The sequence below is a fragment of the Cyprinus carpio genome, chromosome A16 (assembly GCF_018340385.1).
Source record: "Cyprinus carpio isolate SPL01 chromosome A16, ASM1834038v1, whole genome shotgun sequence".
In the NCBI taxonomy this organism is placed as follows: domain Eukaryota; kingdom Metazoa; phylum Chordata; class Actinopteri; order Cypriniformes; family Cyprinidae; genus Cyprinus; species Cyprinus carpio.
Window position 1 is genome coordinate 8,336,724 of NC_056587.1, and position 24,628 is coordinate 8,361,351.

The 24,628-nt window shown below is 38.6% G+C and overlaps 1 protein-coding gene across 1 annotated transcript in view; it reads left to right on the top strand.

Annotated features, from left to right (window-relative positions):
* Positions 1-6,250: 6,250 nt before the first annotated feature.
* The window catches only part of efna3b (ephrin-A3b), a 52,548-nt gene continuing 34,170 nt past the window's right edge, over positions 6,251-24,628 (top strand). Inside the window, exon 1 of the mRNA XM_042772404.1 lies at positions 6,251-6,959. Coding sequence (XP_042628338.1) covers positions 6,853-6,959 — 107 coding nt within the window. The 5' untranslated portion in view covers positions 6,251-6,852. The remainder of the gene's footprint in view (positions 6,960-24,628) is intronic.

Sequence of the window (24,628 nt, forward strand, 5' to 3'; positions counted from 1 at the left end):
TTTGATTAAATTAGATTAGATTTTTAATTTTCTAAACATATTGTGTACATAAAACAAGTGCATATGTGTCATCTCATTGACGCTCTCTTTCTCTCATGAACACACACGGAGACAAACATCCAGTAAGTGCTCAGAGGGGAGAGGATATTCCTGTGGGGCAGTGCAGCTCTGCGGGCCTGATTTATGTCAGCGCTGTTCAGGGAAGTGCTCTGTAAGAAACCCAGCAGAGCCCAGTCCTCATCATCTGATCACTGATCAGCACTGCATCAGCAGGAGGCCACATCAGCTGCTCTGCCCTCTAAACATCCACAGACCTAGCTTCCTGAACACTGCTAATAAAAAGAGAACATAAAGGTGCAGAGAACATTTATTTTATGCTATTTTTACTTTATTTATGCCTTGTTTTGCCTTATGATTAATTATAATAATTATAAGTACATATTTTCGGGATGTTTTTTTCTGTTTTTAACAATTTAATATCAAGTAGCCTAATTTATGTTAATCTGGGTGAAAAAAAAAATGTTTCAGCTGAGGTCGCAACTGTGCATGATAATATAATTATAATCAAAGTACTCCGCTTATGAAGACTGCTACAGTGCATAGTTGTTATAAGTAATATGTTATAATGGTGTTTACAGTTAAGTTTAGAGGATGTTTGTGTTTAAGTCACAATTATACGAGATTAGTGTTTCTATGGTGAACACATGTAAAGTGTATTAATGCAGATACCATGGAGCCTCTAAACTGAAGGAAAAATCGCTAGGACTTTCGCAAGTGGAGAAGAAACTTCTTCGTGCGGACATAAACCACGTTACAAACTAAAAACTGCAAAGCTCGTCGCTTTCCCGTGCGCGCAGAAGGATGGTCTTCGATTGCACGCAGGGAAGTTTGTCTTGGCCTTTTTTTTTATTTATTTTTATTTTTTTACTTGTAAATGTCGCTTCAAAGGCTAGCCTAATATTTCTCATGTCGCTACATGTGCGTCTTGTTGTATAATGTAGCCTAGGTAAATTAAAACAAAATGTTTTCTTTTTACACAACATTTATCCATTATTTTGATTTCAATTCCAAACGTAGTTAGGCTATACTGAAAGTGACAGCGTATTAAATGCATTTGGCTTCTAGATTTGTATATTAAGTTGCTCAAGCAAGTCGAAACACATTTGAACACAGCATATAGCTTTCTTATAGGTTATCACAAATATTTTAAATGAAAACTTACCACTGACAGAAACAGTCGGCTCTCGTGCTTTTTGCATTTAAATCTTTATTACAAACTGCGGGTCTTAAAGAACTTTGTTCATATTGTCCAAAAGACACAAGTGCATATGTTGACTTGTTTATCTAAACGTGCACTTTTCTTTGTTTTAAACCTAGCCAAAAAGCCTGTGAAACACAGTAGACTTTAATTATATCTGTTTATTGTGAAATTACTACATTTCCGTATTGTGTGTGTGTGTGTGTGTGTGTGTGTGTGTGTGTGTGTGTGTGTGTGTTTGTGTTTACTGCATCTGTGTGATATAAGGTTATTTTGTCATTTATAATCGGAGTCTGATAGCCCCTCCCCCTTCGTTACGTAATTACAGGTGCGACTGTTGAGTGCATTAAGTGTCCAACATTTCACACTTCAGCTGCATCCCAAATGAAGCACTATACACTATGTACTCAACCATGTAGTGTATGAATTATATAAGGTTATTTTGTAATTTATAATCGGAGTCTGATAGCCCCTCACCCTTCGTTACGTAATTAAAGCTGCGACAGTTGAGTGCATGAAGTGTCCAACATTCCACACTTAATTTTTTCGGTTAAGTGCATCATCTGGGTGTTTAAAGTGCACTTTTTCTTTTTGGAATTTTCAGTGTGAACACACTACTCACGCTATTTATACTATAAATTGTCATAGAATAGTGCATAAGTACGCGATTTGGGATGTACCTTTCGTTTTCTCGGTTATTTAAGTGCATCATCCAGGTGTTTAAAGTGCACTTTTTCTTTTTGGAATTTTCAGTGTGAACACACTACTCATACTATTTATACTACAAAATGTCATAGAATAGTGCTTAAGTACGCGATTTGAGACGCACCTTAAACCGGAGAAGTAGCTCCGGTTAGAATGTTCTTCCGCGGGATGCATGCAGTTCTGTTTATTAACCACTAGAGCGCCAAAATTTACATAGTGTTGCTTTAAAAAGGTAGTAAATTCAAAAAGGCCCTTTTCATTGTTGGTCGTGTGGATATAAGTTTCTTGCGTCCAAGAGAAGGAAACTAAAACAAAATTTGAAGGCAGGAGATTATAGCAAATGAATAGCCATTCATATGATCATGAGAGGCACACCTAACACATCTATTTGGGATTTCTGAGAGGAAGCCAAGGATTATAAATCCTGTTGGTAACATGCCAAATCTGAGCAGAAGCCTGCAAAACACAAGCACATCTGCATAGCAATCTGAACAAAACCTGCCAAACATTTCAAATTTGATGGGGGAGAGAGAAAAAGATCAGTGAGAAGAGAGAGATCAAAGCCGGAAGAGTATGGAAGAGAGAAGGGAGAGAGATTGGAGGGGGAGGACTGTTGGAAGAGAAGAAAGATGATGAAACACTTTTTGCAGAGTAATATTTTCAACAAAACTGTACCATTCATCCACATATATCAGTCATCAGAATCCAAACAAATGTTTCTCTCTCTTTCGTTCTCGGAAAACTTGCCCTCACCGCACGGCCTTCATTCCACCGCTGCCGGCAAGACTCTCTCGTTCATCCATCTTTTCCAAAGTGCTCTCCTTCCCTTCTTCTCGTTCATTCCCTTCCTCCATCTCGCACTCTCCCTCAGCGCGCACTAAACAAATAACGATTGTATTTATCGCCATCATTCTCTCCATTTTCCTTTCCTCTCTCTTGTTTTCTTGCTCCCTCGTTCAATATTTCATGTGGATGAGAGCGTATCTATTCTAAGCTTGCTCTCCGTCGCCTCCCCTTCCTCCCCAGTCGTTAAAAAAAATCCTTTTTCTCTCCACATCATTCTTTCTGTCTACCTCCTTTCCCTCCATTTCTATAAATCTTTCTCTCTCCCACTTCATCCCTGATGTTCTGTGTCCCATTTTTGCTCTCCCTCTTTGGCTTTCTGTGACTGGACATTGTCCACTTCATTTATACAAAGAAGCTCTTATCCAGTGTGCCTTCTCTTTTCTCCATTGTTTGGAAAGCAACACACACACACACGCACATGCACTGGCTTTTCTGTTTTTCCACCTCTTTTATTGTTATACTCTTTTCTTCTTCTTTTCGCTGGTCATACTAATATCTCTTCGCCTGTTTTTTGATCTTCTTGTCTCTCTCTCTCTTATGTGTGCTCTATCTGTGTCAGTGTTGTTTTAGGCACAGCAGTGGAAGGTAAACAGTGAGATTGAAAATTCATGTCAGACAGATGAGTTAGAGGAACAGCGCGAAAGAGGGAAGGAGATTGACAGAAAGAGAGAGATGGAGAGAGAGCATGTGTGAAGGGCCACTTTTGCTTCTTAATTTTGAAACAAAGAAGCTCTCAGATATAATCGGTCCTGCAAAGCCACTAATTTGGCTTTGGAGCATGCTGTCAATTACTACAGGTGATAACTTTGACTTGTTCCTTTAGTTTGTTAAAAAAGATATTCAATTGACTGAAATATGGTTTAATGTGGAAAAAGAAAAAAGAGAGAAAGAATGGAAAGCACATTACAGTAATGCACTTACAATGGAAGCTGGAAGCCAAGTGTTCAAAAGAGCTTAAAAGCAGAAATGTGAAGTTTGACATTGTTAAAGCAGGAATTCATCAGTTAAAAAGGTATAGGGTATAGTAGACAAGATTAACATGTAATTTGTAAGTGTTATAGTTTATGCTGCACAATAGAAACACTGCTCCACATTTGTTTTTTAATTTTGACCACAGTTTTTTTATATCTGGAATATTCTTAAATAGCCATTTTACATGTGCTAGATTCCCATGGTATGATATTTAAAATGAGATTTGGGAACTTGGGAAGTGCTGCAAATATAAATCAACATATAAATCGGTGATGCCGCATCACCTCCCAATCACAGGGAGAGAACGTCCGTGTCATAAGGTCAGCCGTTCAGCCAGATGTGTTTGTGTTTTAGTTGGGCAGTTTATATCTGAAAGCAAATCAAAGTTGGGCAAGAGCTGAATGTTCTATTAGATTGAAGGCTACATGTGTGTGGAGATTGGATTTGAGAGCAAGAACCGGCCATGTGACAGATAGAACCGAGCAGGAACTCCCCGAGCTAAATGTCATAAGGGCCACAGTGTCACGGGGCCTGAAAATGATACACTACCATTTTTCATCATCTGCTCCTGAGACAGAGAGACACAATTGAATTGGGAGGCAGTATTGTAAATGAAAGATGTTTTATGAAAACTGACAATAGCCTGTCAAGGTTATATAAAATGGTTTGAATCATTGTAAATAAAGAAATGAAAAAAAAGGATGGAATAGAAAGGATATGTAAATCTCTCACTCTAGGGGGAGCGCACAACTGACTTGCTTGAATATTACAATTTAGGAGCTATTTATGATTGCAAATTTCAAACTCAATTCGCAACATGCTTAAAATACATGGAATCTTAGTGTGTGAAGGGGATGCTGAAGAGGGAATATTTTCCACTAGACTTACCGTACCAATTTACATTTTTTTTGCTCGAGACCCAAAACTTGTGTGCTGACAGGGCGAAGGAACGACTGTTGAAAATAGGAGTGAAATATTTCGTTGCTTCCATAGAAACTCTGGCGGAGAGAAAGATGGCAGGCTGATGAGAGTGAGGCACACAAAGAGGTGACAGAGGTAGATCACAAGAGAGTGAGTGAACAAAAGGAGGACAGAAATAGACTTTGAAAAAGTCAATGTAGCTTGACACAATGGATGTAGGGTGAAGACAGGAGGAGCTGGCAAATGTGTATGTGTGTGTGTGTTGGGGGGGTGCTGTGCTTTACAAATGGGCAGCTGGGGAAGACAGGTGAGAAGTAGTAAGAAACAAAAAAGAGGGAAAAGACAAAAAGACAGAGGGATTCCCCAATGACACTTAATCTCTTCCTCTCTTTCTCACTGTCCTCTCTCCCTCTATTCCCTCCTTTTCTCCCAATAAATCATTTTGACTTCTCCTTAACCAACTCATTCCCAGCAGACAGGAGGCAAACTGCAACTATCCCTCCTCTGCAACTCGCTTGCTCGCTTTTTCTCATTCCTGAAAAAAAGAATCCCTAAAAAAACAAAAACTATCACGGCTATCACCAAGGCAACGTGTCTTGCATCATGACATCGACCGGCATGTAATAAATATTACATAGCACTTTTCCCTCTAACTATCTACAACTATTTCTGTATCAGTGCATTATCTATTCACCTGTATTTAGATACATCCCAGACAGACGGACAGACAGACAGATAGATCAGGGTTTCCAGGTCTGCATAACAAAACCAGCCCAACTGATACTCAAAATTAGCACAATCATGGCCAAAACTTCCCAGTCGTGTTCCAGGGGAAAATAGCTATCAAAATCAAAACCGCCTTCCAGGGGGTTCCAAAACAGTGGACTTGCCAACACTGAGATAGATAGATAGATAGATAGATAGATAGATAGATAGATAGATAGATAGATAGATAGATAGATAGATAGATAGATGGTGGTTTGTGTATGTGTGCACAGGTGTATATAATTATGGCAGGCCTGACAGGAGGGACACACACATAAAACAAATGACACGTGCACACATACAAGAACAGGAGAGACTGATTACTATCATATGAACATTAACATCAGCTCAACATCATTTATATGTGGATGAGTAGATCCCATGAGTGAAGGACAGAGATAGAGATGAGCCAATCCATCAGTCCATTCTCCCTCCTAAGAGGATTTCCCATAATTATTCCATATTAGAAAAGACTTACACTGTCTGGAGAGAGAGAGCAGGAGCATAGAAGGATGGAGGTTTGCTTATAACAGGATATAAAGCACTGCACTCTGACAGACAGTAAGAGGATTGTGCTGGTATGTAATTAAAACTGCACTAGGAACGGTCTCCGTCGTAATTGTTTAGTGATATAAAATAAAGTTGTTCTCGTCCGTCTTTCTGAAAGCATCTCTGAAAGACTGAGAGCTGGAGCCAGCGGACGCGCGCTTTTGTCCTGGGCAGGAGGCGGAGCTGGTGACTGAACGAGCACAGCCTACCAAACAGTGCGCGCTGGTGTGTGTGTGTGTGTGTGTGAGAGAGAGAGAGAGAGAGAGAGAGAGCAGAGCGGTGAATATGGCCAAAGAGAGCGAATAAAACTCGCTCGAGCACTTGTTCGTCACACAATTGCAAGTGTGAAACATCCCGCAGCCGCGCGCAGGATTCTCCACGCGCATCCTAGCAGATACGATCTTAAGAGCAGCATCAACAAAAAAGAATATTGGTTATAATCACGGAGCCTCGTTACATCCCGAGTTTCTCCAACGCTACGGGAGGACACGCTTCTCTCTTTCCCGCATTTAAACTCCCAGCACCCGACTGCCTGCAGCTTCCTGCTCCGTCCGCGCATCAGCGCGCGAACAGCGCTGCTCTCGTGTCGAACTATAGGATTTGGGTGGACGCCATGGGGACAAAGGGAGGGGGTCTTCGCCATGGATTCTGACTTTTTTAAACTCTTAAAATAAACATATAGATTGCGAAACCCCTATAGAAGTAGTTGAGCGAGCTGCGCTTCAGGTCGCATCTCTTCCTGCCCTTCTTCGCCGAACGGGATGGTTCCAGCGCAGCGGCGCGTGGGGTGAGAAGATCTTGCAAGACTGCGAAGAAAAGCGAGAGATCGAGGGATTATGGCACTCTTCGCGCTCTGCCTTTTTATTCTGACGCTCACCTGCACGAACTTTGACCTGGTGACTGCAGCCAGGCACGCGGTACACTGGAACAGTTCAAACATACTGTAAGTCGTCTTTTTAATCGTCATTTTCTCGATAATAAGGCATCATTTATTAGAAAATACATTAAAATAAGATTTTTAAAAAATACTTGAAAAATAGCAAAAATGTTTTTTAGCAGGGAAAGTACAATATAAACCAAATGTCGCATGCAGCTATCTAGTTTCAAACCATTTTAGAGGTTTACACTCATCGGGATTCCCTTATGGGGCAGGTGCACCAGTACACCAGGACATGAGCTTTTTGAGATGTGTCATGTTTGTGTGTATTGTGATTGTGTTTGTGCATATCTCTGTATGACTATAATCAATGCAGGTGTTTGTTTTGGTAATAGGCTTTTTTTTTTTTTTTTTTTTTATAGTGGTATATTTCCTAGAAGTAGGAGTGACATATTTCCTAGATCTCTTGATTTTGAAAACAACCAAATGTAGGTTAGGTAGATGTTTGCTGAATATTAGTGTTTCATAGTCCTCATCTAGAACTTTGTAGTCATAATCTGTAGAGCTCATCTGAGGTCTTTTTGCCAATTACTTTAGTAAAAATCAAATAAAACAAAGCGGCGTTATGCCTTAAGCCCCAAACGTAATGTCAAAGTTGACCAAATATGTAGTACTAATTATTGGAAACTCCAGATGTTGCATACTGACATGACAAAAAGAGCCTTCCACTCCAAATAGGAGCCTTGTACAGTTTCTTATCTGCTGTATGTTATGTGCTTTTGTCCTCGCAGAACCTCTCTCTCTCTTCTCGTGTGTCTCTTTCCATCACTTCTCCATTCTCATGCACTCCTGCATGTTTCTTTCAGGAAGTCACTGTGCGTTTCTCCCCCTCTGCTTTTTCGTTCTACTCCCTCTTTCAGCATCATACATGGAACCCGGTCTAGTCCCCTGTTTCTTTTCATTCCATCTGCTGTAATTAGCTGCACTTTTTCAAAATGACCTCAATATGCCTGCATTGTGACACCATTCAATCTCAGCATCTCTCACTGTCTCACACACACATTCTCTCTGTCTCTCTTTCTCTCACACACATACACACTTCATTTTTTTTGACTATTAGAATGGATGAGGTTGGTTTGGTCACGGTTAGGTATCTCGGCTCTGACTGAACGGTAATTTAGAGCAACAGTGGGGATATAAATGAGTGGTGTATCAGTCTGTGATATGGCTCTACTGGTTGTAAAACCTAGGAAATAATGCAGAAATTGACCTAGTTTACAGGTAGTGTTCACACTAATAAGTAGCTTGGGGCAGAATACAAATTTGGCCTAAATGAAAATCAAATTCAACACATGCACCAGCAGAAGCCCACCTGCCTGAGAGCTTCTTATTTACTGGTACTGCTATCTTAATCTCAATCTCAATCACTCACTCACTTTTCACACATTTAACAGAGATTATCTGTCATGAAAATCTGGAGCTTGTTTTTAATCTGGCATACAAGGTATGATTTTTACAGCCATTGGAGACCCCATAGATATAATAATTTTGCCCCTCTTTGAGTTTCACCACTATGCAGTATGCATACCCCAATGCATACTGTTATCATTTATATTTTACTTATATGAATATATATGATCATTGTGCTCCTATCATGTTCATAGGATGACAGAACTCATACATCCCCCATAAATTAATAGATTTTATCCTATTACAACCATGCAAATGCAAACATTTACAGTTTGAATAGTGATAAAGAGCGATAATTTTGCTGTACAATAGTGGTTCTCAACCAAGCGGGCCAGGACCCACTAGGGGGCCTCAGGGCTGAAGGAGGGCTTAAGGATGACTTAAAATTATTCAAATTAATATATTATTATTAACACAATGAATATTATTATTAATTAGTTAAAATAAAATAAATATGATTATGTCTTTGTGGCCAAAATCATAGTGTGAACATATTTAACGTTTAACGTTAATCACACGTTAATCACACATGCTAATGAAAAAGCTAAAATGTTTAGTGTGTTTTGCGCTTAATTTTGCACTATATTTGCACCATGTGCTTTTCCATTCACACCGGAGTGCTCACTGTGCAGAGAAATAAAAAGTACTTCCACCCAGTTTCAGCATACTGAGAAAGCCGCCTAACTGCATTAGCATCGGTAGCAGCACGGGGCGGATATGCTACGTGATAAAACCAAATTAAACTGGCTTATTTTCATGGATTAAGTTTAATAAGACTTCTACAGCAAATGTCATTAAACACTTTTGGCCCACTGCACAGTAGAAAGTATGGACATTAACCCCGTTTTACAATGAGCTTTACTAAGATGTGTTCTAGGAAGTGTGTACTTCATTTTGGTAAAAAAGTGTGAGGGGAAATTAGCCTGTGAGCTAGCATTATCAGTGTGTGTATGTGTGTGTGTGTGTGTGTGTGTGTGTGTGTGTGTGTGTGTGTGTAGACTTCCCTCTCCATAAATGCTCTGCAACACTGATGACACACTGTTACCTCAGCTTGGCCTAGTTATACAGCACAGAGAAAGAGAAAGAGAGAGAGAGTGATTTAGAGCTGATATTAAAGCATTGTATTGCTGAATGTCGCTCTATATTCTCATGCTATACATACGCTTATTCTCAGGGGTCAGAGCCTAAATGTAGCAAAGCATGTTAATAGCTGTAATAGCTGTGGTCAGTGTGCTGAATTTGGGTCTACAGCCAAAGCTGCACAGTCACTCCGTCTGTCCTCACTGTGGAACAGACCAAACAAGCTAGTATTCTGGTGTTTTGACTCGGGGTGTGATACGGCACGAGTGTGTGTGAGTGTTGTACAACTAAACGTCTTTGTTTCGAGCAGAGCACGTTTGGTGTAAACAGTAAGAGAGGTGCCGTCGGCTATGAGGTAAAAAACGAAAACAAAGCACCCAGACCACTGCCTCCTCATTCATCTACTAAGGGAGTTATAGCTGAGAGTGTACCTTCAGCTCGCACACATACACACACTGACAATAACTGAGTGCGGAGTGGGCAGTGATCCTAACGGCCCTACACTCTCGCTCCAGTGATGCGCATCCCAGAAAAAAATACAGAACCCTCTCAGACGCATAATTGAGAAACAAGGTTGAATAAATACATACGAAGCACCGGCAACAAACACCTCTGCTGACGAAAGGATACATTCACATTCTGAGTGAATGCTTCATTATAGTCACATGAGGGAACTCCGGGGTTTATATGGTATGTAATTGAGAAAAAACACTGAACACATGTGTAATGTTAGTAGAGGTGAAGTGAGTGTGAACTTCAGGGGGGAACAGCTCCTGATTCTCCTGTTGTCTCTGCTGGTAAAGTACCATAACAACCTCTTGTATAATTTTCACATTTCGCATCATCAAACAGCACTATGCTGTAGTGAATCTACAGAAGTGGCGGCCAATAAGCACGAAGAGAGTTTAGTAAAGCACAGCAGGTCATGTAATTTCTATATGGACTGTATATAATTATAACACATTAATTATGAGTACAGTCTTCATTTCATATGAGTGTACACCATTCAGATGACTCTTCACAGAGTTTATTTCTTAATGTTTAAAATAAAATAAAAATAGCACCAAAATACAGAATGCGCTTTTAAGATTTTTGTGATGTATTTCTTGATATATAAATCTATATAGAAAGTGATTATGACAGCATTTGTTTTGTCAGTGTTTCATCCGATAATGATCCTAATGGAAAGTACTGGAGCAAACAACGGTTTCTATGGTTACCACAGGGCAGGCGAACATGTTTTTGTTTAGGAGCATCTATTTAGGCTACTGTTACGTGAAAATCACGGTCTGACTAGCATGTAAACTTTTGACATACTGAAATGTTTGAAATCTTGTCTAAGGTTATTTATAAGGAATATATACGTTTCACTTTCTGTTTTGCTTCCTTCAAGGTTCAAGTGGGTTCAGACCCCCTTAAATTGCTCACTGTATAAGATGCTAATAATGGCACATCTGAAAGATGATTTAAGTGATGAAAGATGTGTTACTTAAGTTCCTGCAGAGAAGTGGTGTTGAAAAAATATCTTATGAGGTTATGTCACCTCCTATGCATGAAAGTTTCGTGAGCATGTGCTCTCAACCTGCACCTTGATGACTTAAGATTTAATTAATCACAAAATAATTGTAGCTTTATCCTTTAATTTATAATATAATATTTTATGCAATAAAAATACATACTGTTCAAAAGATGGTAGGATTATTTAAAGTTCAAAAATTATTTTGCACACCAAGGTTGCATTTATTTGATGAAAATACACTAAAAAAGGTATATTTTGTAATATTACAATTTCAGTATATTTTAAAATGTAATTTATTCCGGTGAATTTTTAGCAGCATTTACTCTGCTGTCACAATAATATTGTGCTTAAGAAACATTTCTTATTATTATCAATATTGAAAACTGCTTAATAGTTTGTGGAAACATGATACATTTCAGAATTCATGATTCTTTGATGAATAGGATTTTTAAAAGAACAACAATTCAATATAAATATTTTCTAAAATGGTAAATGCTTTTACTGCACTTTTGATCAATTAATGCATCCTTGCTGAATTAAAATTAGTTTCTTTACAAAAAAAATAAATAAATACATAAATCTTACTGACCCCAAACCTTTGAACAGTAGTGAATATGCAGATATAAATCTGAATTACAGTATAGCAGATTATTGGATGCAGGCCATTACATAGCTGGTGTGTGTGAGTGTATTTGTGTGCATGCAAGAAATAGCACATGTGTGTCCAGGTGTTGTGCAGATGGCTCTCACACGAACAGTCTGGTTCAAGTGAGGTGAGCTGACTTCACGCTGTGTGTAGGTTAAAATCATTGGGATAAGCAGCTACCTTGCTTATTTCCTGAATTGTCATTAGCAATGAATAAACAAGGGATTTGATTGGCAGGTGGATGGAAAGACTGAATGGCAAAGCCCATAAATCAGATAACAGTCCAAGGTTTGCATATGCAAATTGCTCGGTGCATATTCATGAGTAAACGAAGAGATCTATCTAAGTGACAGAGAAGAACTGGTTCTCGTTCATCAACTTTGCGTTATCATTGAGTTGACGCTGGTCTGTACGCATGTGCGCCTGTGCTTTATGATGTTAGTATCTATATGAAGAGCAGCAATCTTAATTAATAATGCCAGTTCAGCTGAGGCTGATGAATGAGGCAGTTGTGCATAACCACATCCACTTATCACACCAATCGCTTCTGTTTATTTATTCTTTGTCATGGTGAGGGGTCGCAATGAATGCAAGGGATGCCACATAAGAGGATGCTCCACGCTCTTTCTTTTCTATAGCGGCACCTTTACTTAGTCATTCATAATCACACTATTTATTCATTTAATGTTTTAATACCCTCCTCACCTTCTGTGGCTCAGCCTACCTTTATTTCATTCATCTCCTCTTCTTAATTATTATTATGAATCCTCTCTCTTTATTTATTAATCATTTCCAAACAGTGTGACACTCTCTAAGTGCATGACAGAAGCAGTGAACTTGTCATATATATATATATATATATATATATATATATATATAATTAAGGCAGATACAAATTGTTGATAATTATGTTCATGTAATGGCCAATATTCTGTACAATTGACTTTTAATTGCTTGCTCATCAGGCAAGTTCATCACACATCTATATAAACTAACAAACATTATAATGTTTATAAAAACAAGATTTTGTGACCAATTGAGAGCATCTGACTCATGTGTATATGCTAGGTGAGGTTGTGGCTTGAAACTACGGTATTTTAAGATAAGTATATGTATTATGTGACAGCTAGGCACTGAATATACATACAGTACAAATCTTTATAGAAATATATAAAAACAAATATACAGAAAATATTTGCTCAGATAGCCTAACTGAAACTTGACCAGTCAGACACTTTAATACTGAAGAATGAACCCTTTCATATTTCCAGGTTCCCATAGTTGGGTAAACGTCTACAGAGGTGAACGGGAACTACAATAAATATATATTTTGAGTTCACATTTGCCCCACTAGCAAAAGAAATAAATCCACGACAGTGTTTCTATGCCTTTCCAAAAGAGGAAAATATTAATATATGTATGTACAATACAAATATCAGTCGATTATGTTGGTCAAAACCGAGAAAGATATCATATTTGCAGTTACTCCCTCAGCTTCTGTATTAGAAACACTCACGCAGCAGCGTTAACTACTTTTATGTAATTTAATGTGCATTAATATAAAATATAAAAACTTTGCTAGATTTACAATAATAACTGTGGAAACACATCATCACAGTCTTTGAAAAGGGTCCATTTTGCTGATTTGTTAAGGGTTAGATTAACTAATTATTATTATTTTTTTTTTGTGCAAAGCTAAACAAAGATGGTTGCATGAGGTACTTCAGTTGAATGCTGAGAAAATGAAAGTCTCATCACATCTCCGTGACATTTTGAGTTTTCTCAACTTTTCATTTTTGACAGTGCGGCAGTAGGAGGGGGTCTGTTTCATACTTTGGGGAGGATGTTAATGCAGATGGAAATGATGTGTATTTCGGGCCTCTTCCCGTCTCCAATTATTCACTTCAAAAGCAGGCCAGATTTGACACACCTTTCATTACTACAACTCATTATGATGAAACAAACAGCACCGGCCCTCGCCTCATACCGCTGTATTTTATTATAAACAAATGATTTACATAGAAACACATCTGTGGTCTTGTCACCCCACTTTTTTTTCTAAATGGCCATGATTCACTCCTCATCTGAAAGTGGCTTTTCTCTATTTTGTGATTTATGGATGTCTCTAATCTGTATCTGAGTAAAACAGTCCTCACGTCTCCCCTTTTGCAAGGCAAATTTCCCTGAGTACACCTTGAGAAAAACAGCTTAAGCCAGCCTAAACTGGTCTCCCAGCCAGACCAAGTTGATGTTAAGATGGTTTAGCTGGTTGGCCAACTGACAAATCCCAAAACCCCCTTAAATACAGCCAATAATTAGACTAGTTTTTTTTTTTTTTTTTTTTTTTTTTCGGCAGAGAAAGACGTTTAATGTGCTTCAAATCACACACACAGACACAGACTTGCATATACACACAAATGGGTGAGTTTGTATGGTTGTGTGTGTGGTCCCTCTGAGTGTATGTGTGTGGTCTCTTTATCTCGCTGTGTATTTGTCCTTTGAAGGAGGGGAGAAGCAGAGTAAATGTCTGTGATTTTAACAGGAAGAGCCGTGACTCCCGCTCACTTAAATCCAGCAGGCTGATGGAGGTGAACCGCTCAATGGAAGAGTCATCTCATCTTAATGAATAGAAAAAAGAGCATTTGGAGTCTTTCGTGCTGTCTGTCTCTCTCTCACTGATTCTCCTGTTACTCTGCTTGTTGGAGCTCTGGCACACAGAACAACTGCTATCTTACACACAGACAGGCTTCAAAGCCTCCAAACACACACACATATAGTGAAAGGCTGCCTGAGATTCGTGTACATGGTGCTATACAGACACATGACAGCAGGGTATATTCTCGCTGGTGTGTGTTCTGTAAAATTGGGTGGTTTGGAGGCTTTCTGCCTTCTTTTCACGTCAACAAAAGACAACTGGCTCATATGATCCATTTGAACACACACACGCACAAGTGCACAAGTAGGAGATCGAGTAGCACTAATCCAGACAGACAAGCTAATTCTGAAAGTATCGTATATGCAAATGTAAACGTGAAGAGGGTGAAAAGCAGAGGCTTTCAAACAATTAATAATGCCACTTACTGCTGCTTTGTGTTAGTTTAGTGTGACTGCCACATGATTAGGGATTTTAGCAGTGGTTAAATGACACTTTCATTTTATTTCTTGTCAATGAATCAGGTAAAGGGTGGCAGAGGTCTAGATCTCACCTTTATCTTTAAGAAATGTCTCAAAACAGTGATGTATACATTCAAAATAGTTTTGTCAGGTTAAAATGTGCTAAACTAAATTGTTATTTAATTTAATATTGTTTAATATGACTGAATCAAATTACAATAATAGAAGAGTATTTTTTTAAAGTCCAGTCATATAAAAATAGCTTCTTATGGTTATATACTGCCAAGAATGAAACACTAATTCTCATTTAAGAAAATGAAAATAAATAAATAATAATAATAACAATAAAAATAAATCCCAGCTGCTTCCCATGACACAGTTTTCCCACATTCCCCTTTGCAATAATTTTTAATGGAGAATTGTAAGCTCTCTCTTTATATGAGGGGGTGTGCGTTTACGTGCACGTGTGTGTGTGTGTGTGTAGAATGGGGTTTTTAATGGGGATTTTTGGCCATTAAAGCCATCATTAGCTGGGCCACGAGTGTGCCCTGTTCACCATAATCATGAACATAATTAGAGAATTAGCAAGAGTTGGAGTGTGTGTGTGTGTGTGTGTGTGTGTGTGTGTGTGCGCACATCATGGATGTTAATGGAGAGATTTTAAATGGACAAGCTAAATTATGACCTTGTATAATAGACTTTTTATCAGCCAATGTCAGACTGTGCTTCAGGAATGGGTCTCTGTGTCACACTGATGAGTGTATGTGTTTGTGTGTGTGCATGCGTTTTTGTGTCTGATTAAAGTTTTTATTTATTTTTTATTTTTTTCTGCAGATGGCAAGGTTTTTTTGAGGACTGTCAGTCGATTGGAAGTTTTAATCAAAGTATTTGCATAATATGTCAGTTGATAAATCAAATTAGTTGTCATTTCATACCTGCAAGTCTGTATTTGCTGATAAAAGACCCAAAATAAAGATATTAGATGTTAGATTATTAGAGATTTTTTTTTTAATGTATCAACTTCTGTTGCTATTTTATATTTAACTGTGCATGCACATTTTTCCTATTTTTACATTTAGATTACCTTTAACGTCTAATGCTCACTTAAATTTAATCTTTAAAAACAATAATAATTTAATAACACTGTTAAATGTAATATTAATCAAATCCCAAAATGGATATATCCCCTTTTCATCCTGTACATTATAAATTTCCAAATTCTCTTGAAGCATTTTAAAAGATTAATAGTTTTAAGTGTTCAATTTTTTCCTATGTATGTTAAAACTATGTATATAGTTTTAACATAGTATAGGTTTTCGGCCATAACATGAAAATACAGAACAGAATCTTGATATCGGCATATCTCTACTTAAAAGTCAGTATTTTCTTTATTTCATGTGCATTGCCTCTAGAAGCAGCTGACCATTGATTCACAGAAACATGAAGATGGTAATTAATCAAATTAAATTAACAGTTTAAATTGACAGCCTTTCTTCTTTAAAATCCATCTCATTCCATTTAAATCAATTTATCTCAAAGCATTCTCTCTCTGACTGCCCCCCTTTTCTGTGACACTCAGGAACTCCTTCTCCTCAATGCACATGTAATCCATTTAATACAGAATGTACAACAGATTCTGTGAAATAAGCTAGTTTCTGTGAGTGCCATCAGAAATGTGTGTGTGTGTGTACAGAAGTCTTCACTTCTAAATCCTCTCTAGCTTGTACGTGGTTGCACAGAATATCAATGGCCTACTGCGGGTCCCATTGTCTGAGTGTGTGTGCGTGTGTGGGGAAGTGCAGTTGTTAGCATTGCAGGCTTATGGTAATAAATGCATTTTCACAGCAGTTAACAGAATTCTGTGTCACATCCCGGGAGAAAGACAGAGAAAGGGGAGGAGATGTCTAGAAAAGAAGGATTGAGCAGAACACAGGTAGGTATTTATAAAGAGAAAGATGCAGGTGGGAGCAGAGAGAGAGAGAGCAGGGAGCTCTTTTCTTCTTTCACTCTGGGTTTACTCACTTAAACATGTGCGCACACACACATACATTAAAGGGATAGTTCACCCAAAAACCCTCGAGTTGTCCAGGCCTGTGTGAGTTTCTTTCTTTTGTTGAGCACAAAAGATGATACTTTGAAGAATGTTGATAACCAAACAGTTATGGTAGCCATTGACTTCTATATAAGGAAGAATCTTATGGAAGTCAATGACTACTGTCAACATTCTTACCAACATTCTTCAAAATATCTTATTTTGTGCTCAACAGAGGAAAGAAAGAAAGTGGAGGTTGAGAAAATTTTTATTTTTGGGTGAACTTTCCCTTAAAACACACTCTCACACTAATACAGACTCATTAATGCAATAAACCGAAGCAAGCGATCACAGAGACGACTTTTGTGTGAGTTGTCAGGAGTGTAAAACTAAATGAACTGAAGTTTAAGTATGGATACTGTTAGTTTTACTCAATTAAAATGATCTGTCCAAAAACAGATGTGTCTATGGGTATTATGTCAAAAATGGGTATTATGTATGGGTATTATGTCAAAAATAAAGTTAAAGTCAAATATCAAGCCAAAAGAATAATTGGATGAATACAATTAAGTGGAAACAGAACTTGTTGAAAGAAGCTGTTGAAATTGACAAAGAAACCTTTAGGCTCTAGGACACACCAGATGTTTAAGTAAAAAAAGTACTTTGTACTCTGAAGTTTAAAAAAATTCACTTTGTGTACTTAAATTACCAACATACAGTTTCATTAATGATTCTACATTAACCGTACAAATCTCCCAAATAACACTATAGTAATAAAATACAGTACCTCTTGTAAATTACACCTGTTTCACTAATATGTTCATACGCAAGCTCACAAGCAACGCAACAGCACACTCCATAACTGTATAAATCTCAGCCTGTCCCGTACAGTCGAAAATAAAATGTACATATTAACAGTAAAGCTATAGACACATACGCACAGACATTTCTGTAAAGGTAAACTCATTTAAAAGTTGAATATACAGTTTCCTCAGTATTGCAGTTGTCACAGGTCTGAGGAGATATTTCTAACAGCTGTCATGAGTAAAATATAATTGAGAGAGGGAGAGGAGAGGCTCAGGAGAGAGGGTTCATTAGAGAAGGGGGAGTGGAGAAAGAGAGGATGGAGAGATAAAGGACAGATGGGAGAGAGGGAAAACAGAGATGGGTAGAAAGAGAAATGGATAGTGGGATGGCATGTTGTTGCTATGAGATCGGGTCTTATCTAAGGCTCAGAATGACAGGAAGTTGACAACACTCTGCAGCGCTATGACACGAACAGACTTTTCACTCACACACACACACACACACACACACACTGAGCCACAAGCTCTCACATGCATGGTTAACACACATCATTATGCATGTGCACACATATACTTACTCTCAGTCTCATGCACGTGACCCAAAGCACATCATTGTTATACATGTAATTTTGTACGTATAAGTTTGTATTTTTACACTCACACAGAAACATTTTTATGTAACATTAATTATGCAGACACACACGTGCATGGCTAGGCACACACACACACACACACACACACACACACACACACACACACACACACACACACACACACACACACACACACACACACACACACACAGCTTCTGGAGCCCAGGGTCATTATTTTTGATGCAATGTACAGCAGCTGGAACATGCAGGGGTCTTATATGCTTCCACTGGGACTGCAGCAGACCAGCGAAAAGCTTGTGTGTGTGTGTGGCAATTTATGATATGCACAGTGCACCGGCTTTGAATACATAACTTAATCATAATATTTCAGTATTTTTCATCTATTTAATCTACATAATATCCTTCTGCTACATTTTCAGCCGTGTGTGTGTTTTTGTTTTTTGGGTGTGTTGCATATGGGAATTATTACGTTTGAATGGGAAAAGTAGTGTTCAGGCCTATTTGAATTTGAATCAAACTGTGGTATATAAAAAAATTAGAGTGGACAGGGTAGGAAAAAAAGAGGGACAGGCAGGAGGTTGGGTTGTGGGGGTGGTTAGTCTGGAGTCAGGACCGGGCGAGACGAGAGTGAGAGAGGGAGAAGATTGCCAATCAATTGTAATTATAATGTGGGTCAATTGTAATTAGATTGAACTCTCATGTGACACTGCCACAGTGATATACACTCAGCACTGTGGACCATATGCTGTGTTGATGTTTGTGTACGTCTGTCATGCTCAGTCAGTCATTCGAAGGAGGTCGGAGACAAAGTGGATGTGAATGCCAACCGAGATTTGACTTTGTCCGGTTTTGGGGTCAGCTGATTTAAATACATTACCATGTCAAACACTGGTTCAGTGGGGCACTTGAATTTACCACTTTTGTTTACTTTGTTACTGTTCCCATTCATACTCTTAGCATTCCCATTTATTTCAATGGCAGTTGCTCGGCTAGCGCATACTATGAAGTAGGCAAACGTATGTGAGATGAGGATTAAGTTCACATTCATATTCATAACAGTACCCAAAAGTACCCGTATGACCTACTACTTCTGATTAAATTTTGGATTGCACATTTGATGAATACTATCACATGAGGCCACAGAAGAAGAGTGAATGGAAGTGAACTGACACTGATAGGTCATGTGACAGTGACAACATGGCGAATTTAATTACCTATATTCATGCTGTATAGAATTTTTTTTTTTTTTTTTATTGGCTGTGAATTAAGTTTTAAACCAAATGTAGTACCAACTCGGATGCAGCTTTTGATTTGAAATCTGCCATCTTTGCTAATGAGCACACAGTTCTACCTAGTAGGCAAAAAAAAATATGTGAAATGAGTATTATGATAAAATTCATAGTATACCAGGTGAAAAGAATTACTTGTGAAGTGTGCTGTTAGTATAAATTTGCAAGCTACAGTATATTAATATGGTTTTAGAAAATGATGTTAGCAGCTACTTTTGAAAGGTTGTTAATAGAAAGATGCTTTTTGTCCCCAAAATGGCTTAACTGATTGCCAACAGGGACTAACTGAGCTGTGCTAAACAAACAAACTTTGCATTACTACTTATTGTGATGTAGTCATGTATCATAAGGTGTGTCCCAATCTGCATACTTATGCACTATTTGTTGCCATTTAGTAGTGTGAATAGTGTTCACAATGAAAAAGTAAAAGTACATTTCAAATACCAGGATGATGCACTTAATTCACTGAAAAACTAAGTATGGAATGTTGGACACTTCATTCTCTCAACTTTTATAGCTTTCCTTTCATAGTGGAAGGGAGGGATAAAATACATAAACTGGACAGTAGAGTACATCATTTGAGACATAACTGTTTACTCTGTCACACACTCATTCACTTGATAGCTCACCAGAAAGATTAACAGTATTAATTGCTAAATTATCTAACAAAAGTGGCCAGTGGAATATATTTGTTACAGTCTGACTGTTTCAGTATTAATTACCCAGTCCATTTCACAGCTCCAGATACACATATCATAATAAAAGCCTACCCCAACCATTACCAGTTTCACTTGGCTGCTTATATGATGGCTGTATGTGTGTGTAAGAGCATGTGTGTGCTTTTTAGACAAGTTAACGGAGTGTGAAGCTGCAAGAGCTGTCACTAACAGAGACCCCGGCATCACTGGGTAACTGAATGGAGCGTATCAGAATCGGCTTATTTTTTTCTGGTTTTGACACGCCACTCTGACATAATTATACACCAGCCTCCAGTCAGAGACAGCACTAATGTAGGAATGAGGGGTTGGAGGTGGGCCCAAAACCCAGCTTTGTCACTCGTAATTAGTGATAAACTTTTCTCGGAGCCTGACTGGGCATTGGCGTCTTGTTTTGAAGTTGGAATCAATCGACAGTGTAGCGACGCTCCATCAGGGATGTGAGTTTCCCACCGGCAACTGTGTCATTGATAATTAGAAGTGAATTTCTAATTTGTTATTGGGCGTCTGTTGCAGATTCTTTCCTCCTCCTGTTTACGCCCATCAGACACGTCTTGGATTATCAATAAGAAGCAGGAAGCTTGTCATGGACTCCTGATGGCATTTTAGCAAGCGGAATGGGGGTGAATGTTGAACAGAGGAGAACTGGATGAGCTGAGCAAGAACCTCGCTTAAATCAACACAGAAAGTGCTGATCACATAGCGCCGCACAGTTCTTTGATTTATATCTGTCTTAGTCAGCATTACATCTCTCCCATCGGGACAATTAAGACTACATATAGCAGAGCACATTTTTGGGGGGCCTTTACATGCCTTAATGCTGTTAACAAATGAAGTAGGGTCCGGTTTTATTGCAGTGTCACACAAGGACCCAGTTACTATATGGGAGCTAGTGGCCTTGGACTTGGACCTTGGACCACATGTCTCTAGCTGATGTGAGGCAGGCTTGTTAGCCTTGGAGAAGATCCTTAAGTGGTTTTTGTGCTTTCTGTCATCGGCTAACCACATAACAGAATACTCTCACATGGGATTTTTCACCTGTTTGCTATTTATAGCGAGTCCAAGGTCAAAGAATACCAGCTGCAAGCTGTGACTCGTTGCATTTCCCAGTGCATACTGTCTGCCAGGCTGCTGAAAGGAACATTGGATCTCACTGCTAGGTAGAGCACTCCTGAAATCAACCTCATTACATTCATTTTTATCAACATTCTACTTTTATTTGCTTAATTTTGTGTGCCTGCTTTCATGCAGCTAAATTAAAGGATTTAGGTCACTCAGAAATTAAATTTCTGTTGTTCCAAACCTATATGACTTACTTTATTATATGGAGTGCAAAAGAAGATATTTTACATTTACATGTATGCATCTGAATAATGTTGGTTGGTTGCAGACAGTTGCAATAAGTGGGAACTGAAGCTTTTAAGCTTCATACAAGACATTAAAAATCAATAAAAATATAAAAGTGGTTCTTCATAATTATTTACTCATAATCTTCCAGTAACTAAACTCTTAATTTGAGAACTATCAGTGTTGAATCAATCATGACTCTTGAATGACTGCAGTCGTCTGATTTAATTGAACTTCTCTCATAAATGTTTCAAGAAAAGAGTCAGATGTCAGGATTTTTGTAAAAAATGAATTCAATTTGACTTTTTTTTTGACAATAGCATGAAAGAGTGACCAGCATGCTATTCAAAATATTTTCTTTTATGTTCCACTGATGAACAAGTCAGGTTAACAACATGAAGGTGAAAAAAATAATGACCAAATGTTTATCTAGGATGCACTATTCTTTTAAAGATTTGCTTAATTTATCAAATGCATTTTAACATTACCCATTTTTTTTTTCAGAAAAGTCCTTTTTTTTTTTTTTTACCTTTAATAGCTGTGTGAAGATTGATTGGTAATGTCTTGTCAACACACACCTCCACAATAAATCCAGTATCTGAGCCCAGCAAGAACTAGCCTGAGGCGAAAGTAGTGCCACGTCCCTTTGGGTAGGTGACGAGGCTTAAAGCCCTCAGAGCATATTGAAATGCCATGTTCGGCAGATCCCTCATTTGTGAAACAGAAATCACCAACTAACCGTACAAAGACAGATTTTCAAATGGGATTTCTCACACTCTAACTTTGTAGTGCTGGAATTTCAAATGAGATTTTGCCACCTGCTAGTGTGCTAGCATAAGGGGGGATTCACTTGCTGTGTGAGGGGCAGGGTTTATCAGCCATTAACTACTGTTCACATCAGCGCAGTTTCCCGTCAATGGTTATCTCTACTCGCCCACCTGCCGTCCTCGCCGCTTTCATAGGAAAGCATAGGCTAGCAGATATTTGCAGTACAGTGTAGCGTACCTCACCTGTTAATCAAAGAGCTGTTATACTATTACAGCACTGTCAAAACCCTTATATTCTTGTCACACTATAGTGCTTTACACTATGTGCAGGCAGTCCTATCTCCTGCAGGATTAGCTTGCTCTTCAGATGCTTGTCAGATTAGCTATATGGAGCTATGGATATGCTATACTCATGATCAGAGGTGTTTATTTATGTTGGTCTTGGTCTTAACTCTTAGTAGTATGTTGGTTTTAATCTGTGCTCTCAAGCTTGATATCTAAAGGGGGGAAAAAAACTCTCTAGCAAGTCTTAATATAGGGAGGTTCTTGATCTGATTCTCTAATCTGTGTTCCCACACTTTCTGACCACAGACTTTTCCATGAACTTTTAAGTTATTTCTTCTTACTTGAAAAGTATTTTTGTAGAAATCATTTTATAGAGATTGCTGGGCTGATTTAGATCTCTAAGTCGGTCTTATGAATCACTTGCTTAAAGGGGTCATATGATGCAATTTCAAATTTTCCTTACAAGCTGTTCGTTCATAGATAAGATCCCTAAAGTTGCAAAGACTAAAGTCTCAAACCCAAAGAGTTATTCCGCAATGTTGTGGAGATGCTGTTTTTTTCATTGTGAAAGCAAAACTACTTTGTTTGGCTTTCCAAAAGAGGACGATATCTGCTTCATCATGCCTAGAGCTGATACATGGAGGAAATACATCAACTTCGCGCTGTGGATTGCCGGATCGGCTTTCACCATGTACGAAGTGGAGTACAGCCCGGGGTCGTCACATGTGGTTGCCGCAAGCCCCTGCCTGCTCCTCACTCAAGCCCGCCGACAGTATAGACAGTATAAGTCATTATAATCAGTAATTATGTCCCCAATGGATGCTACAGATGCCTTGTTTGTAATGGGTTTTAATGTTTTTGTATTATTGCGCCGGGAGACAGCATCACAGTATGGTAAGGGGCATAACCTTTCCATCACACGCTTGAGGTATTCGGCCAATCACAAAGCACTGGATTGCTGGCCAATCAGCGTACACCTCACTTTTCAGAACGATGAGCTTTGTAAAAGTCGACGCATTTCAGAAAGGCTGGGCATAGAGGAGGAAAAATAATGTACATTATGTGGAAATGTATTTGTTTTTTGAACCTTAAACTGCATAAACACATTGCATTACACAAATACACAACATAATGTTCTTTTTAGCAACGTCATATGACCCCTTTAAATGAATAATCTTATTAGTGTGCAAATTTTTCCAAATAGACCCTCAACTGACAGAGCGATGTTATTCTGGTTTGCAGGCAAGATTTATTTTAAACAAGCACTCAGCAAAAGCCAAAGACAAAAATCTTTTAATAAAATGTAAGTGTAAATGCATGTAAGGAACCCCCTCCGCTCTGATGTCATAATGTTTGTGTGCGTTTGTGTATGTATACTGGAGCAAGGACTCTTATATTGTCTTACGCTGATCGAGGCATGTACGGTTTCATATTTTGCCTACATTGCATGTGAGTTTTCAAGTGATCGTTTAGTGTAACATTGAGATGAGTCTACGTTGTGGTGTCTGAACTGATTGAAGGACTTCTACAACTCATCTCAGCCTGTGAATTAGCAGAAGCAAACATCCACACCAAAACAAAATGTAAATAAATCCACATTATTGGGGTGGACAAATAAATATCATCTTTAGCCAAGAAGACAGGAGGCAAGACAGTGGAAGCCAGAGGAGAGATGATTATTGGGTCTTTGAGAGTCTAGTTGACAGCATGTAGAGGGCTCGAGTAAATCCTGGGCTCAGAGGAGCCGCAGTGTGAAATAGAACAGCTTACACTCACACTGGGGGACTTCGGGACATCACATTCCTGCTTTCATCCATCCCTTTCTCTCCTTCTCTCTCCGTTTCGCTCTTTACTCCCTCTCTCCCTTTCTCTCTGGGGCCATGCTGTGTCTCCTCTGATGCCCCATAAGAAGAGCAGTCACGGTCCATTGAGTTGCATGGACAGCAATTTGGTTGAGCTGCGCTCAAAACTCAACTCATGAGTTTCTTTAGGAATAGTGTGACAAGAGTGTGTGTGTGTGTGTGTGGTAAAAGGTTTAAGGTTAATGCTG